General features: G+C 44.7%; 1 protein-coding gene across 1 annotated transcript; it reads left to right on the forward strand.

Annotated features, from left to right (window-relative positions):
- The first annotated feature begins 7,098 nt into the window (after positions 1–7,098).
- LOC141102371 (proto-oncogene Mas-like) lies at positions 7,099–8,599 on the forward strand. Its single transcript, XM_073591324.1, has one exon. It carries the CDS (start codon positions 7,121–7,123, stop codon positions 8,054–8,056), a length of 936 nt encoding a protein of 311 aa, XP_073447425.1. The 5' UTR covers positions 7,099–7,120; the 3' UTR covers positions 8,057–8,599.
- Positions 8,600–16,364: the final 7,765 nt, after the last annotated feature.

A 16,364-nucleotide genomic window follows, 5' to 3' on the forward strand; every position in this document is an offset into this window, starting at 1 on the left:
AGGTTTCCTGTTGAGACAGGAGAGCCAGAGAAAAACACGGAAGACGGTGGGGGGGGGCATTCCCTCCCACTGCTTGTAAAAGCAGTCTAGAGGCTAATTAGCCGCTAGGATTGCTTTTACATGAAAACCGACCGCTGGCTGAAAAGAATGATACCAAGATCATACCTAAACCTGCAGGCATCATTCTGGTATAACCACTCAAAGTCGTGAATGGCGTACCTGAAGACAAAAAAATGGTTAACAATAAAGCACCGTAAACGGTAAAGTATAAAAAATTGCATACCTGAAAAAGCAAACATGATAAAACATAATAACAATAAAACATTGCAGAATAGAATACAGTAAAAAAGAGCAGAACAATAGAGAGAGAATAGAGAAAGAAAGAACAATAAAACGACAACTATTTTTTTTTTATTTTATATATTTTTTTGTGTTTTTATTTTTTTTTTACACTTTTTTTTGTAACTGTAACTTTTATAACTATAACCGGTTCCAGGTTCGGGTCTCTCAAAATGCGATGGTATCTTGGAAGACCCTGTGAAAGTGTGCCTAGTCTGTGCAATGCTGTACCCTACGCTAATACTCAACTAGTGAATGGTAGCGTTCAAAACATTCACCAATGCAAAGACCAGGATTGTCAGGACAGGAGGGACAATAATAGCGGGTGTCACGCCTATATCCGCGCTTGCTGCAGACACGACATCTTTTTTGGGGGGGTTCGTTGGGTAGGGGTACTCGGGAGGACATAAAGAAAATGCCTCTCATGCAGCCGACTGCATTTGGTTGGGGATGTGAATGGGGGAAGTACGGGCGCTGCAGAAGTGGTGGGTTCCCAATTAGGATTGGCGAATGCAGCAGGAAGGGCACTATGGGTACGACGGGCCTGTGTTTGTCTTTTTCTTGGTGGCAGCGGGACACTACTTGTGCTTGCCACCTCACCAGCTTGAACTGCACTTATGGGACTCGCCACGTCACCAAGTGTTACTGCAGTGCTGGTTTGACTACGACCGGGGTGTACTAGGCCACTGGTGCTTGCCAGTTCACCAAAACGCTACCAAAAAAACTGTTAGCGATCGCAGGGATCAGGCCTGACTCTGCGAACGCTGCAGTTATGTGTTTAGTGTTTTGTAAGTGTCAGTGATCGATCGATACTGCACTTGGGTGGGCTGGGCAGGGCAGAGGGGCAAAACGCAGATGCTAGCAGGTATCTGGGCTGATCCCGCTAACACTGCGTTTTTGGGAATCCTAAACTGCTGGGGACACTAGTATAGATCTGATCGGATCAGATATTGATACGTTCAGATACTATACCACTAAGGGAGGTGTACGGTGCATGCGTGGGTGTTAGCGCTACTGGCGCTAACCTGACGCTGCCTGGGGCTGGTGCTTGCCAGTTCACCAAAATGCTACCAAAAAACCTGTTAGCGATCGCAGGGATCAGGCCTGACTCTGTGAACGCTGCAGTTCTGCATTTAGTGTTTTGTAAGTGACAGTGATCGATCGATACTGCACTTGAGTGAGCTGGGCTGGGCTGGGCGGAGGGGAAAAACGCAGGTGCTAGCAGGTATCTGGGCTGATTCTGCTAACACTGTGTTTTTGGGAACCCTAAACTGCTGGGGACGCTAGTATAGATCTGATCAGATCAGATATTGATCAGTTCAGATACTATACCACTAAGGGAGGTGTATGGTGCGTGCGTGGGTGTTTAGCGGTACTGGTGCTAATCTGACGCTGCCTGGGGCGATGCATATCACCGCTGGGCGATCAGGGGGCTAAACCTTTATTCGGTAATAAACAGCGGGTGCCCTGACACTATGAAAAATAAACAAACTAACCAACATCACCCGTAACAGTTATACGGTGATCAGTGATGAAAGGGTTAACTAGGGGGCAATCAAGGGATTAAAACCTTTATTAGGTAGTATATGGGGGTCCCTGACGCTATAAAATGCTGATGGCGAACCTAAATATTTACCTCCCTAACTAGCGTCACCAGCGACACTAATACAGCGATCAGAAAAATGATCGCTTAGCGACACTGGTGACGGGGGGTGATCAAGGGGTTAAAACTTTATTAGGGGGGGTTAGGGGGGTATCCTAGACCTACAGGGGGCTAATACTAACTGCCCCACCACACTAACTGTCACAAACTGACACCAATGCAGTAATCAGAAAAAAAAAAGAAAAACTGCTTGGTGTCAGTGTGACGGGGGGGGGGGAGGGGTGATCGGGGGGTGATCGGGGGGGGGATCGGGGGGTGATGGGGGGTGTAAAGTGTGCCTGGCATGTTCTACTGTGTGTGTGTAGTGTTGTGCACTCACATTGATGTCTTCTCTCCTCGGCGCCGGAACGGAAAATACCGAGCCGAGGAGAGATGACATAATTTCCTTTGCTGCTGTTTAGCATACAGCAGCAGAGGAATGATTCTGATTGGCTGGGAGCGATCGCGAGAGGGGGGCCACGAATGGATGGTCTCCCCCTCACCTCTCATCGCTCCCAGACCAAAGCTGACCGCCTCGGGCACCGGGGGGGCGTCCGATCGGACCCCCCGCCCGCGGGAAGGCAATCACGTACCAGGTACGTGATTTTGCCTGCCCGTGCCATTCTGCCGCAGTATATCTGCGTGAGGCGGTAGGCAAGTGGTTAAGGTCTGTTGCTAGGGGGTCCCTCATAATCTCCCTCTTCCTCTCCGAGGCGCTTGACATCATTTCCCGAGGGCTTTGTTGCCATCACAGTGGGTGCAGGCACTTCCGACGGCGACGCCAACGCCTGTTGTGATGGCAACGTTAGAAGTGTACTGCGCTGCACATACGGCACATGCGCAAGAATGGGCGGTGCATGCTGGTTGCTCAGCTGCACCAGAGCCCGGAAAGATAGTGCTTGTGGGCTTCACATGCCCACAAGCACTATTAAAACTGACACAAAACAGGGATATAAGATATATTCCTCTATAAAATCGGCAATCGAGCTCCGATTAATAACAGACGTGAGTGCTCTAAATAAGCATTCTAAACAAAAGATATGGATATTAAAAAAAAAAAAAATTAACAGTGGGAGAACCCTGGGCAGAAAAAGCAAAAAAATAAATAAATAACGATATGAGGGTCCTCCTCGAAATCCATACCAGACCCATTGGATCTGGTTTAGATTTTAAGTGAAAAACAGGCATAGGGTCCCATCCCCCAATATCCATAGTAGACTCATCCGAGCATGCTGCCTGACAGGCCAGAAACTATACAAGGCCACATTCCCTCAACATGGGAGAAGGGGTGGTCATGTGGATGAGGACATGGGTCTCTTCCCTACAGCCCTGGCCTAGTGGTTGTGGGGATGCAGGGGGAGACTTGTCGGAATCTGGAAGCCCCCTTTAAGATATGATGGCCGGAAGATAGCTGGATTCCCCTGTGTAAATGAGTATGGGGTACATGGTATTACTACTCACTCACAAGAATCCAGTATTGTAACTCCAACATCAATCACAGAAAATGTTGCCCACACATGACAGCTCTATGGAGTTGTCATTAGGTTTATATGCAGGGGGGAGGGGATGTACTGACATCACTGACCAAATATGGTCATAGCCACATTTGGTCTAGGGCCATGCTTGGTCAGTGAATTCACTACCATCTCACGCCTTTGGTTACATGGCTAAATCACATATGTTTTAAATTTTGATATTTTCAGTCTGAGAGCATTACTGGTGCTATTTTATGATATTTTTGGGATCATATTGTCAGTTCTTTTATTACCAGGGCTGGTACTGATATTACATTTTCATTATTTTATGTTGGGATTATAGCCGAACCTGAGGTCTATGGTTACATTCAACAGTTGAGTTGAGAATAAGAGGTTTGGGTCAAGTTATGGGCTATTTTTTGATGAAGGATGAAGGTCAGGGATTAGGCTGAGCTTTAAGCAGAACTCTTATGACATCACGTATAAGGCTGCCATTACTGATCCCCCATTCTGCCCTTGGACAAGCAACATCTGCCATGACACATTCCCTGGTGATTTGATGAAGGTGGCTGAGTTACTCATGTGGCTATACTATAGATGCTGAGGAAGGTTCCTGACACTCATTGAAACTAAACAAGTGCCTTTGGATAAGGTGTGAAACATCTTCAACATTACAGAACAAGTCTAGTTAAATGTGGCCAACTTCTGTATTATGAGCTATACCAGGGTTTCTCAACCAGGGTTCCATGGAACCGTAGGGTTGTTAGGGGTTCCTTGAGCAATGAGCAGTTTCTGCCCTTCAGATAAGTTCCCACTGACACCATTTTTTTTTCGGGCTTTTTTGGGATATTTTTCCCAATGACCACAAGTGTAAGAAGCCTTCTTCCCACTGATCATCACACTAATGTATCATGAGTTGTAGTTATAGTTGTCAGAAACCATGAACCAGACTGAGAGAGAAGTACAGTAAAATCACACTTGTTTATTAATAAAAATAAAAAGGTAAATCGAGTAAGTGTAGTCAAAGCATAGCCAGAGTTCAGTAACCGGATCCGGTAATCAGCCAAGCCAGAGTCCAGTAACCGGATCGAGTAGTCAGCCAAGCCAGAAGTCAGGAATCCAAGTAGAGGGACAGCAAGCAGGATAAGGAACCAGAAGTGATGTCAGCAAAGCCAGTCTTTAAACAGGAACACAGGAGATGGTTTCTTGTAATGTGACCAAGGCGAAGGCAGGAATTAAGTGAGCTGGAGATCTTTAAGTAGGCGGGACTGACAAGCAGATCCACAACAGCTGAGTAACTGTGGAGAGAGATGAGAGCTGGCAATTAGCCGACAGCTGAGCGGCCAGCTCAGAGAAAGAAGGCAGCCCTGACAATAGTATTTTTTAGCAGGGGTTACCTGAGACCGGAAGGTTAGTTCAACATTTCCTCTGTGTTGAATAGGCTGAGAAAGGCAGAGCTGTACCATGACCTGTATAAATGAGAACCTTCATAGACACATTTCTAAACTTTTTATGACAATACAAATTCCCTGTCTCTCTTTGGCTCTGATATTCCATATTGAGACATTGAACCAAAGCAAGGCTGTAGCAACTTAAAAGAGCTCCAAACTTGTTACAAAATATATTGACTAAGGATCAATATGAGAGGTTTTTTTTTTAGTTTTTTTGTAGACTAATTTTGGGACGAAATATTAGTTGTTTAAAACCTAGGACTACCTCAAAGTCGCAAAAGAACTCAGCTGCAACCTAATTCTGTTTTTCTTAGATTTTTTAGGTTTCTTTGCATTGAAGCAAGGAAGCAGAAACCTCTGTAGTGTATTAATGTGCTTTTACTGAATAAGAATACTCTACATACTACCTACGTACTTACAATTGTAGGAAAACAATACAAGACATAGAGAGTATTACAAATATGCATACAGCGCACATGCACACGCTATCTAATCTTCCTAGCAGATGAGCATTGACAATTAATGCGATAGGACTACACTAACAAGTTATTTAGCTTTAGCTTTAGTTTACAATTACTGTAACAAACAGAACTCCAGGATACTCAAGCGATTGTAGGAAACCAGGTTCTGTCGTAGTGTAGATCTAGTGTCATTGCCAAGTTAGGTCCCTTCTTTGGTCTTGTGAAGTCTCCTCTGGCACAGACCTTTCATAGTGTTATGGAGCCTGCTTTCCTTATTTCTTCTTGATATGAGGCCCTGTTTGTTATGGAAATCGCAAACTATAACCCAAGCTAAGTAACATTGGGGGCTCGTCCGGGATTAAACAAGTTACATGGCATTTGAATAGAGGAAGCCCAGCTTCCGATTTCTAGACGACCACTAACATTCAATATTCCATATACAGGCACAGCCCACTTTTAAGTACACAATGGGGGTTTATTTACTAAAGCTGGGAAGTGCAAAATCAGGCTCACTTCTGCATAGAAACCAATGAGCTTCTAACCCCAGCTTGTTCAATTAAGCTTTGGTAATAAAACCTGTAAACTCATTGGATTCTGTGCAGAAGTGAGCCTGATTTTGCACTTTCCAGCTTTAGTAAATAAACCCCATTGTGTACTTAAAAGTGGGCTATGCCTGTATCTATACTATAAGAAAAATCACTAAAATGGCCTTGGAATCATGTAGGTTTTACTATGCTAAAATAGGATAAAGGTAATGCTATGCCAAATTGCAAAAGAAAATTAGTTTCACAACTTAGAACTTATAGTCGTACTGTGAAAAAACAATCCCCTGCGCTAAAGATACTAATCAGTGATTAGGCCTGCCGCTGATGTACATAAGTCAAAACATGGAAAAAGGGGTACCACAGCGCTGAGAGCCTGAATAAATACAATAAAGTGCAACTGTAGTGCTTACAAATATAAGTGCAAAATATATTCATATATATATATATATATATATATATATATCAAGCATGTAGCCAGTGAAAACTTAAAAAACATGTGCAAATATGTATAAACTTCTAGTTGGAAGGTTCCTTTCACAGGTGCCTTCCACAGGCGCTGCTGTGCTAGAAATAGTGCAAATCAATATTAAGCATGTGACCAGTGAAAGTCCAAAAAAGACGTGCACATAAACATATAGCAGTTCTCAGTTGATAAGTTCCTTTGAAAAATGCTGCTGTGCTAAAAAAAACATATGCTACTGTAAACAGGTGCATACGGGATCCACCCCCCCCTTATGGTTGAACTCACCAGATCCAATGGACCCCCAAGCAGTACTGTATTGCGGGTCAGGTAGGCTTAGTATGGTGAGCGGGGTGATGAAAACGCCAACTCCTGGGTGCGATCCTTCCTGGGGTGTTTTCAGGCACAAACATATGAAGGAAGAGCCCGCATAGTAAAGTACGTCTTGTTTAATTAATTGATTAATTAATTAAAATCAATCTTTACAAAGTTGCAATCATAAAATCAATCTTTACAAGGTTCCAAGGTGGAGGGCAAAACGGATGAACATCAATTACCAGTCCATTAATCAATAGGTTCTCTGCAATTGAACGGGCATCGGATGTGATGTCACAGGGGGTGTTATCAAAGTTGTATTAGTAATGAAAAAATGTATTTGGTAAATCATGTATCATTTGTTGTATTTAACGCAGGTGGAAGAAGAAGACAACACAACATTTGATGAGGTCACCCATAATAGGAATAAACATGATTATCACCAGCTTAAAAGCCAGCAATCCAAATCAAACCTCGGAACAAGACTCTTTAAGACAAGAGAAAAATCGAATAATGATATTATATGCAGTTTTTCTGTTTTTTTCTGTTATTGGCTTGGTGGGAAACCTTATCGTGTTTTCGTACCTTGGTTTCAAGATCCAGAGGAACAAATATACAGTCTACATTATGAATCTGTCATTGGCTGACGCCATCTTGGAAACAGTCGCTATCATAACTTTGATAGCCAATATCATTTTGGCCACTGGTTCAAATACTAGTACTAATGGGACAATATTGTTTATTTTATCCTTGACTGTATTGTATTACGCCATGATCTATACTGGGATGTATCTCCTCACAGCCATCAGCGCGGAAAGATGTATTTCGGCCCTGTTCCCCATTTGGAATACTGTTCGCCGCCCTCGAAATCTGTCCACCATTATGTGCTGCTTTGCGTGGGCCCTTGGAGGTCTGGAAAGTCTTCTTGATAACTTTGTTTGCGGACCTAATCCTCCATATGGTAGGACATTAAAGTGTGTGGCTATTGGTGTGATGGATTTCACTTTAGCTGTTGGGATCTGCCTACCACTTATGGTTATTTCCACTTCCATCCTGCTCATTAAAATAAAGAAGACCTTCCGGCAACGGTACCCACCGAAACTCTACATCATTATCATTGTGGCTGCTATTATGTTCACGTTATCTGTTTTGCCGTTAAATACTATACGTCTTTTGTCATTCTGCAGGCTGGTGCCACCAAATTTACTACCAGTCAAAATATTTACTCCTAGCGAATACTGGATGATAGTTAACAGTGCGATTAATCCTTACATTTATTTCCTTGTCGGAAAAAACTGGAACCAGGGGACTTGCTGCTCCATAAGAGATACTCTACATAGAGCCTTTACTGTTGACATTGATGATTGATAAAAAAAACAGAGCAGACCAATAAGTAATGCAGATTTATCCAGTCCAACCTTTAAACCAGAGGACCTGTATTCTCCTTCACTTTGGACACTGCTGAATGATCAAAAAAATGGATAAAGAAAACCCAAACCTAATTATTACTCAAAACACGCATGTAACTCCAATTACAACCCAACAATAACCCAACCAACTCTAAACAAAACCCTAATCTAACCCTTGGCCCTAATCCCTCAATCAATCCTAACCCTACCCAACCCTGAACCTCAGTCCCAATTCTCAACCCAACTCAACTTTTCAGCCCTCATTTTTCACCCATATCCTAACCCAGTCTCAAACCTAATCCTTAGCCAAAATTCTTCACCTCGTTTTAATCCAAACTTTTTCTTATGTTACCTTAACACTTGACCATAATCCCTCACCCAATCATTACCCGATAATCTTTTTTTCCTCAGAATAGGTGCAGGAACTTACTTGCCCTGGCTAATTCCCTGCCCCACAGAGAAGCATCGTTTGTGCTGTTGGCTGCTATTTAGGTTGAAATGTGGCCCCCCTGACTGGTCTCTTGGCTCTAACTGCCAAAGCACTGGTAGATCGCAGCTATGGTGGGTGGGGGCTATGTAATGTAAAACCCATTGTATACAGAGTGCACTGCAGCATTCAGAAGTACTGTCCCCAACAAATCTGCCTTGTCCTCCCTAAGCAAAAATCCTACCTACCTCATTATTACATATTAACCTAACCACTAACCCTAATTAACTCTAGGGGGTCGTTTGGGGGGGTTGGGCCTCACGAAGATAACTGAGGGAGCATTCAGATAAGGTTTTTTCTGGTTATCTCAGCTTTACTGAATTGCCCTTAGGACACTTATCATTTAAGGAGCACCTATTAAGCTGCCATTGAGCGCCAATGAAAGGGGAGGTAGAGGGTTATGTATTACCACCACTGACTACCAAATAAAGGGGAGATGGGGGTTAATTATCTCTGTCACTGACCCCCATGGAATAGAGTGGGGTAGTGGGGGGTAGGGAAAATTATTACTGCCACTGGCCACCCAACGAAATGGAGAGTGGTTGGTTAATTATCACTGCCACTGATCACCAATACAAAAAAAAAAAAAAAAAGCAGGATTCATTTTTTACTGCTACAGACCCTCAAAAAAAGAGTGGGGTTTAGTTATTACTCCCACTGACCATCATCGAAAGGGCAATCATTACTATTGCCACTGACCACCAATGAAAGTGGGAGTTAATACCACTGCCCCTAGGGGGATCTTTTATATTGTTGCCACTGACCACCAATGCTGTGGTTTAATAATGCTCCCATGACACTGTTGGGGGGTTGCTATTACTGCCATTGACCACCAGTGAAAGGGTGGGTGGTGGGTTAATTATCACTACCACTGACTACCAATGAAAAAAAGGGGATTCATTATCACTGCCACATGTCACCAATGAAGGGGTGGGGCGGGTAGTTATTATCTTCACTGACCGCCAATAAAAGAGGGTTGTTATTACTGCCACCGACCACCAATGAAAGTAAGGGTTAATAACACTGCCACTGACCACTATTGAAAGGTGGGTCTCTAATATCGTTGCCCTTGACCACCAATGATTAAATAATGCTCCCACTGACACCAGTGTTGGGGATTGCTATTACTGCCACTGACACCAATGTTGGGGATTACTATAACTGCCACTGACACCAATATTGGGGTTTACTTTTACTGCCAGTGACACCAATGTTGGGAGTGACACCAGTGATGGGTCTTATTTTACTCACAGTTTCTGTTCAATGTACCCCAGGCCCTATTTTATCTAAAATATAGCAACGCAAAGGGTGTAATTGCCACCCTACAAGCCAGAGACATCCATTTTATTCACCAGGCCCAATTTTTGGCCACAAGTGGTCATTTTTCTTCTTATTCTGTTCAAGAAGATCCTCCTGATTATTTTCGCATGTTGGCTACTATGTATATGTTATGTTCAGAGATGCTAAATAAGAGTTGAGCGTAGCACCGAACTCTTCCACAGCTCACAATGTTACTTTGTAAATACATATTTTTTTATCATTTTCACCACGTTTGTTCCTTTTACTCCATAGAATACCTCTATAGTTCTGTACTTGGAACATAACACTATTTTTACCTCTAATAGGTCTACAAAAACACATTCACACAGTCAAAGGGACTTACTACACCAAGTCGCAGGCACTCTGGTGTAAAAAAAAACAAAAAACATGAGTGTTAGTTGTTTCAAAATTTCTATAGCTGCAACTTATTGGAGGAAGAGTAAAAGTGGAGATGAGTACCCACAGGTTACATAGTTACATAGTCAGGTTGAAAAAAGACACATGTACATATAGTTCAACCAATAGAAAGCAACAAAGTAACACTTAACTTGTGGTTCCACTCTTTAAATGCCTGAAGTCACCTCCTGCCCCAGACACCTCCTGGCTGAACTACAAGTACCTCCGTAGGTGGTCTGGTCTTCATTTACTTCAACATCCCAAGGAAAGGGATTAGATTACCATTGGAGCTTCAGGTTGTAACTCATTTCATGACCCTGCAAGCAACATGGCCATGTGGGCGGCTGGATGTGGACCAAGCTGGAACCAGTTGTTTTCTGTGTTGTCTCTGCATTGGAACTCCATTAAAACTGTGTTGTGTCTCCATTGGAACTCCATTGGAACCGTGCTGTCTCTCCATTGGAACTCCATTGGAACTGTGTTGTCTCTCCATTGGAATTCCATTGGAACTGTGTTATCTCTCCATTCAAACTCCATTACTGCCATTGATACCAATGTAGAGAGGTACTATTACTGCCAGTGACACCAGTGAAGGGTCCTATTTTCTGTTCAGTGTCCCCCAGGTCCTATTTTGTCTAAAATATAGCAACACTAAGGGGGTAATTGCCACACTACAAACCAAAATTGGGCCCGATTTTCGGCTGGATGTGGACCAAGCTTGAATCAGTTGTTTTCTGTGTTGCCTCTCCATTGGAACTCCATTGGAACTGTGTTGTCTCTCCATTGGAACTTAATTGGAACTGTGTTGTCTCTCTATTGGAACTGCATTGGAACTGTGTTGTCTCTCCATTGGAACTGCATTGGAACTGTGTTGTCTCTCCATTGAAACTCTTGTGAATTCTCCAGATGCTTAAGCAGTTGTACATCATTGTAGACTCCACATCTTTGCTAAGATAGTGACAATGGGGAACCATGCTTGCACAATCTGTACTGGTATGGCCACCTGTAGACTCAATCAATGGCACATGTGTCAATGTAGACTAGCCACTGGGAGATAGTTGCCACCCAATAACAGGAGGTGCCTGAACAAGGACCTTCATGGCAGGATCATCAGGGGTTATTTTAATGGGAACTGCAGATTTAAAAAGCATTTTTTAAATTCCATTACAATGTTAAAGCTTTGAGATTTTGGTGGTTGAGTTCATACCCACTTTAAGCATTCTGTGGATGTCTTCCTCAAAATGGTTTTGTGCACCCAGCTCGGGGCTTGCCACGTGTCTTTAGGTGGCCATCATGGTAAACAGCAGGGATAAATAAGACCCCCTCGATGATCCCAGTTAACAGCAGGAAGAGAAACCATAATGGGAAAAGGATACATCACACAACAATGTTAATAATAAAGGAGACAGTATCCTTTTTATATATGGAAGAACTAGACCATAGAAATATGTTTATAGCCACCCCATGACAACCTATGGCTTGGAAGAGCCGTCCAGCCTTCATGTACTTCACCATTTTCTCCTCCACCAGACACCAAACCTTCCTTTCTAGAGAACTGGATGCCCATCACGGTAACCAGGCATAAATGTGTCTGTGCCAACTTCACCTCACACATAACTTGTGAAGTATTGTGTAGAAAAATATTTTACCTCTAATTCTTTTCAAGTTATATATTTTATAATAGTAATTTATTGTATTGTATCGTATCTTTTATAATAATATTTTATAATAAAACTGATTATAGTAAAATAATTGCTGTTCTTTGAACTCTTTCTTTCTGGTTTCCAAAAACAAAATTGTTGCACCAAAGATTACCGCTGGCCCTATTGTGAGGTCTCTATGTGCCGAAGTTTTTGCATTTCACAAACAATGCAGCAGAGATTACTCCTTTTTCAGCATAAGGAATAAGACTCCTCATGTTTTAGCACAGGAGACAGAGGAACAACATTTATAAACAATGTTACTTTGTATCTCTCTGTCTCCCGTCTGATTGATGTTTATAAACAATATTACTTTGCTTCTCTCTCTCTCCCATATGATCAATGTTTATAAACAATGTTACTTTGCTTTTCTCTATCTCCCGTTTGATCAATGTTTATAAACAATATTACTTTGTATCTCTCTAGCTCCTGTCTGATCAATGTTTATAAACATTGTTACTTTGTATCTCTTTAACTCCTGTCTGATCAATGTTAATAAACAATGTTACTTATGTAGCGCTGGTAGATTTGCAATCTACCGCATGTTAGGTAAATTTAGTGAATTGGGTGTTAGGAAGGTTACGTTTGCCTCTGTTTCAGCTTGGCTGATGTTGTGTGTGCTTCCGTGCTGACCGGTGGGTGTCGCTGTTGCCACTGGTCAGTGTTGGAAAGGCAACGTGTTGAAGCGTATGGATGCTCTTCTGTCCCGGAGACAAGCTCGGTGGAGGTGGTCCTCCGAGTTGCATTCTGGGCGAGGGTATTTATGGGACAGACGCCATATTTTGGGGTTCGTTTTTCAGTCACCTGCTGGCCCTCCTGGCCGACAGGTATGCGTTAAGGAGCTACCTCGTGGTCCTCCGATCGGGAAGCCCACGATACTGCGGCGCAGGGGTAGGTCCAGAGGCTTGTCTGGGGCCTACCACCGTGGCCGAGGAATGGTCCTAAGCTGTCGGTCCTGTGTGATGAAGCTGGACAACCGAGGAGATCCCAGGGGAGGACCCGTCTTGGAGGGATCACGCAGAGTGCTGGTCTATAGAGGGGCCTGGTGACTCGCTTGGAGGACGTATCCGAAAGTAACTATACAGCATAGTGTTGCCGGGCAGTGGCGTCTCCAGCTTTCAAATTTAGGGGGGGCACATGGGGGGACAGGGACAAAAGTAGGGGGGCAACTATAAAATGCATATATATATATATATATATATCCTGGGGCCCTTTACTACGACCCCACAACGGGCCCTTTCACATGTTCTGCAGTGAGCTCCCTTCCTACTGTATTGGGGTCCCCCAGGGTGGCAGAAAACAAGAGATATATGTCACCAGCATATCAAGAAAATAAAAGGATCCAAAGCAGTGGGAGAACTATCAGGGTTGCAAAGGTTGTCTTGCCTCCGGGCCCTGGTGTTCTGCCACTGTGGGGTTCCCCAGCCTCCTCTTGCTGTCCTGCCCCTGCTATTGACAGCGCTGGTCTGGCATCTCTTGGAATTTACAGGCTGGTCCTCCTGTCCTAAGGACGGGAGAAATCAGTCTGTTTTTTCAGTAACTGAGAGTCCTGGTGGAGTCCTCGCTCTTCTCCCTGCCAATGAGGATGCAGGTGAAGGAGCAGATCGGGCGGCCGTGGTTGTGTGAACGCTCGCATTATGCAGTGTCAGCGAGCAGGGGAGGGGGGAGGAATCACCCGCAGGAGCTGACGGGGGACTCTCTCCCTCTTAGACATTGATTTTTTGTAAAAAAAAAAAAAAAATTTTTTTTTGGGGGGGGGCACATGGTGGGGCACAGCATAATGTTGGGGGGGTCAGGGCCCCCTCTGGCCCCCCCCCTAGGGTCGCCATTGTTGCCGGGTTGGCTTAAAGGTTCAGGCACTGTGACTGACGTTCATTACAGAAAATCTGATACATCCTGTGGCAGAGGATTGTACGGATTTTGTTCCCAAACAAGTCTGTGGCAGAGACTTTGATTCGTGCTGCGAACTGGTTGCTAGACTGGTGAGAGAGGCCTATCCAGACGAGCAAGGAGTGTGTCCCACGAGGGGAGCGCATTCCATATAGTATCTGAATTTTACCAGGACATTTGTCAAAAGAACCCTACAAGAGGATATTTGAGTTTCTTCTGCAAGTTTCCTTTCCACCTCTTTCCTGCTATTTCCTAAGGATTGAAAACGTACTCCAGTGTTGGTGCGTGTGTCGTCCAGAAGTAAACTCAACTGAACCCTAGACCCGGTGCCGGTGAAACAGAGGGATGCAGAGTGAAGGTAACAGACCCGCTTAAACCAGCAGCTCCACGGAGAGTTGATACACTATGTATCGCTCTATCTCCTGTCTGTTCAATTTTTTTTTAAATAATGTTACTTTGTATCTCTCTATCTCCTGTATGTTCAATTGAGTAGAAAGATTGGTAGCCTAGTCCCCAACTAGGCTGCCACGGGAAAGGGGGGGGGGGGGCAATTGGACTATTAAGGGAAAATAAAAATGGCCCCTTTTCCGTGGCAGCCTAGTTGGGGACTAGGCTACCAATCTTTCTACTCAATTATCTCTGGATGATGGTACAAGTCCCTATCAGTCCCTATTTTGATTACCCACCTTAGAGGCCTATCTACTTCCTCCTGTCTGTTCAATGTTTATAACAATGTTACTTGTATCTCTCTATCTCCCCTCTGATCAATGTTTATAAACAATGTTACTTTGTATCTCTTTCTTCTGTTTGATCAATGTTTATAATAATAATGTTGCTTTGTACCTTTCCAGTTTGCATTTGAACAGTGTTGATGAACACCGAGTCAGACAGCTTTTTTCTTGTTTACAGTAGCAGCTGCTAGAACTGCTGTATTTACACAGCAACACCTGATTTGATTTATTAGAGCTGAGAATGGCCTGGGGGTGTGAGGGGGGTGTGAGGGGTGTGTGAGGGGTGTGTGAGGGGTGTGTGAGGGGGGTGTGAGGGGTGTGTGAGGGGGGGTGTAAGGGGGGTGTGAGGGGTGTGTGAGGGGTGTGTGAGGGGGGTGTGAGGGGGGTGTGAAGGGTTTGTGAGGGGGGTGTGAGGGGGATGGGAGGTGGGTGTGAGGGGGGTGTGAGGGGGGGTGTGAGGGGGGTGTGAGGGGTGTGTGAAGGGTTTGTGAGGGGTGTGTGAGGGGTGTGTGAGGGGGGTGTGAGGGGGATGGGAGGTGGGTGTGAGGGGGGTGTGAGGGGGATGGGAGGTGGGTGTGAGGGGGGTGTGAGGGGGGGTGTGAGGGGGTGTGAGGGGGGTGTGAGGGGGATGGGAGATGGGTGTGAGGGGGTGGGAGGGGTGTGGGAGGGGGGTGTGAGGGGGGTGTGAAGGGTTTGTGAGGGGTGTGTGAGGGGGGTGTGAGGGGGGTGTGAAGGGTTTGTGAGGGGGGTGTGAGGGGGATGGGAGGTGGGTGTAAGGGGGGTGTGAGGGGGGTGTGAGGGGTGTGTGAAGGGTTTGTGAGGGGTGTGTGAGGGGTGTGTGAGGGGGGTGTGAGGGGGATGGGAGGTGGGTGTGAGGGGGGTGTGAGGGGGGGTGTGAGGGGGTGTGAGGGGGGTGTGAGGGGGATGGGAGATGGGTGTGAGGGGGGTGTGAGGGGGTGGGAGGGGTGTGGGAGGGGTGTGTGAGGGGGGTGGGAGGGGGGTGTGAGGGGGGTGTTGAGGCAGAGGACAGAAAGACTGAATGTAGACGTGTCCCAAAGTTTTTTTGGCTTGTGTAGCACATTCTGTGCCCTAAACTAGTGGTTTTTTTATGAATGCCTGAAGTTCAGCGAATGATTTAGGACCCATGATACACACAATGCGCTGTGTTAATAATACACATGTATTGAGCCTTGTGCACAGGGCTGTATTAGGTCATACAACGAGAAAGTCGTTTTTTTTCCTTCCCAGGAAGCCCAGGGGTGTGTGTGTGCCGCTGCCCATAGACACGAATAGCTGTCAGTATAGCGTATGGACACATTCCCTGAACATAGAAAATCTCCATTCAGGGGATATTTCTGTATGCTATATGTACTGAGGTATAAATGTGCACAGCCATTCATGTCTACCGATGGATATACAGTACATACATGTATATAGGCTTCCTGGGCACAAAAAAAGATAGAATTTTATCTTGTGCACCTCTAATGCATTTGTGTGCATGAAGCCTTAAAGCGGGGATCTCCAAACTTTCTAAGAGGCATTTTTACTGTCCTGCAAACTTTAGGGGGGCTGGACTGTGGCCAATGGGAGAAGAAAGTGTCCTGGAGTAAATAATGTCCCATCATTGGTATTAGTGGGAGGAATAGTGCCCCTTCATTGGTATCAATAGGGGGAATAGTGCCCCATCATTGGTATCAGTGGGAGTATTAGTGCCCCATCATTGGTATCAATAGAGGGAATAGT

This window comes from Aquarana catesbeiana, linkage group LG07, assembly GCF_042186555.1.
Source record: "Aquarana catesbeiana isolate 2022-GZ linkage group LG07, ASM4218655v1, whole genome shotgun sequence".
Lineage (NCBI taxonomy): Eukaryota > Metazoa > Chordata > Amphibia > Anura > Ranidae > Aquarana > Aquarana catesbeiana.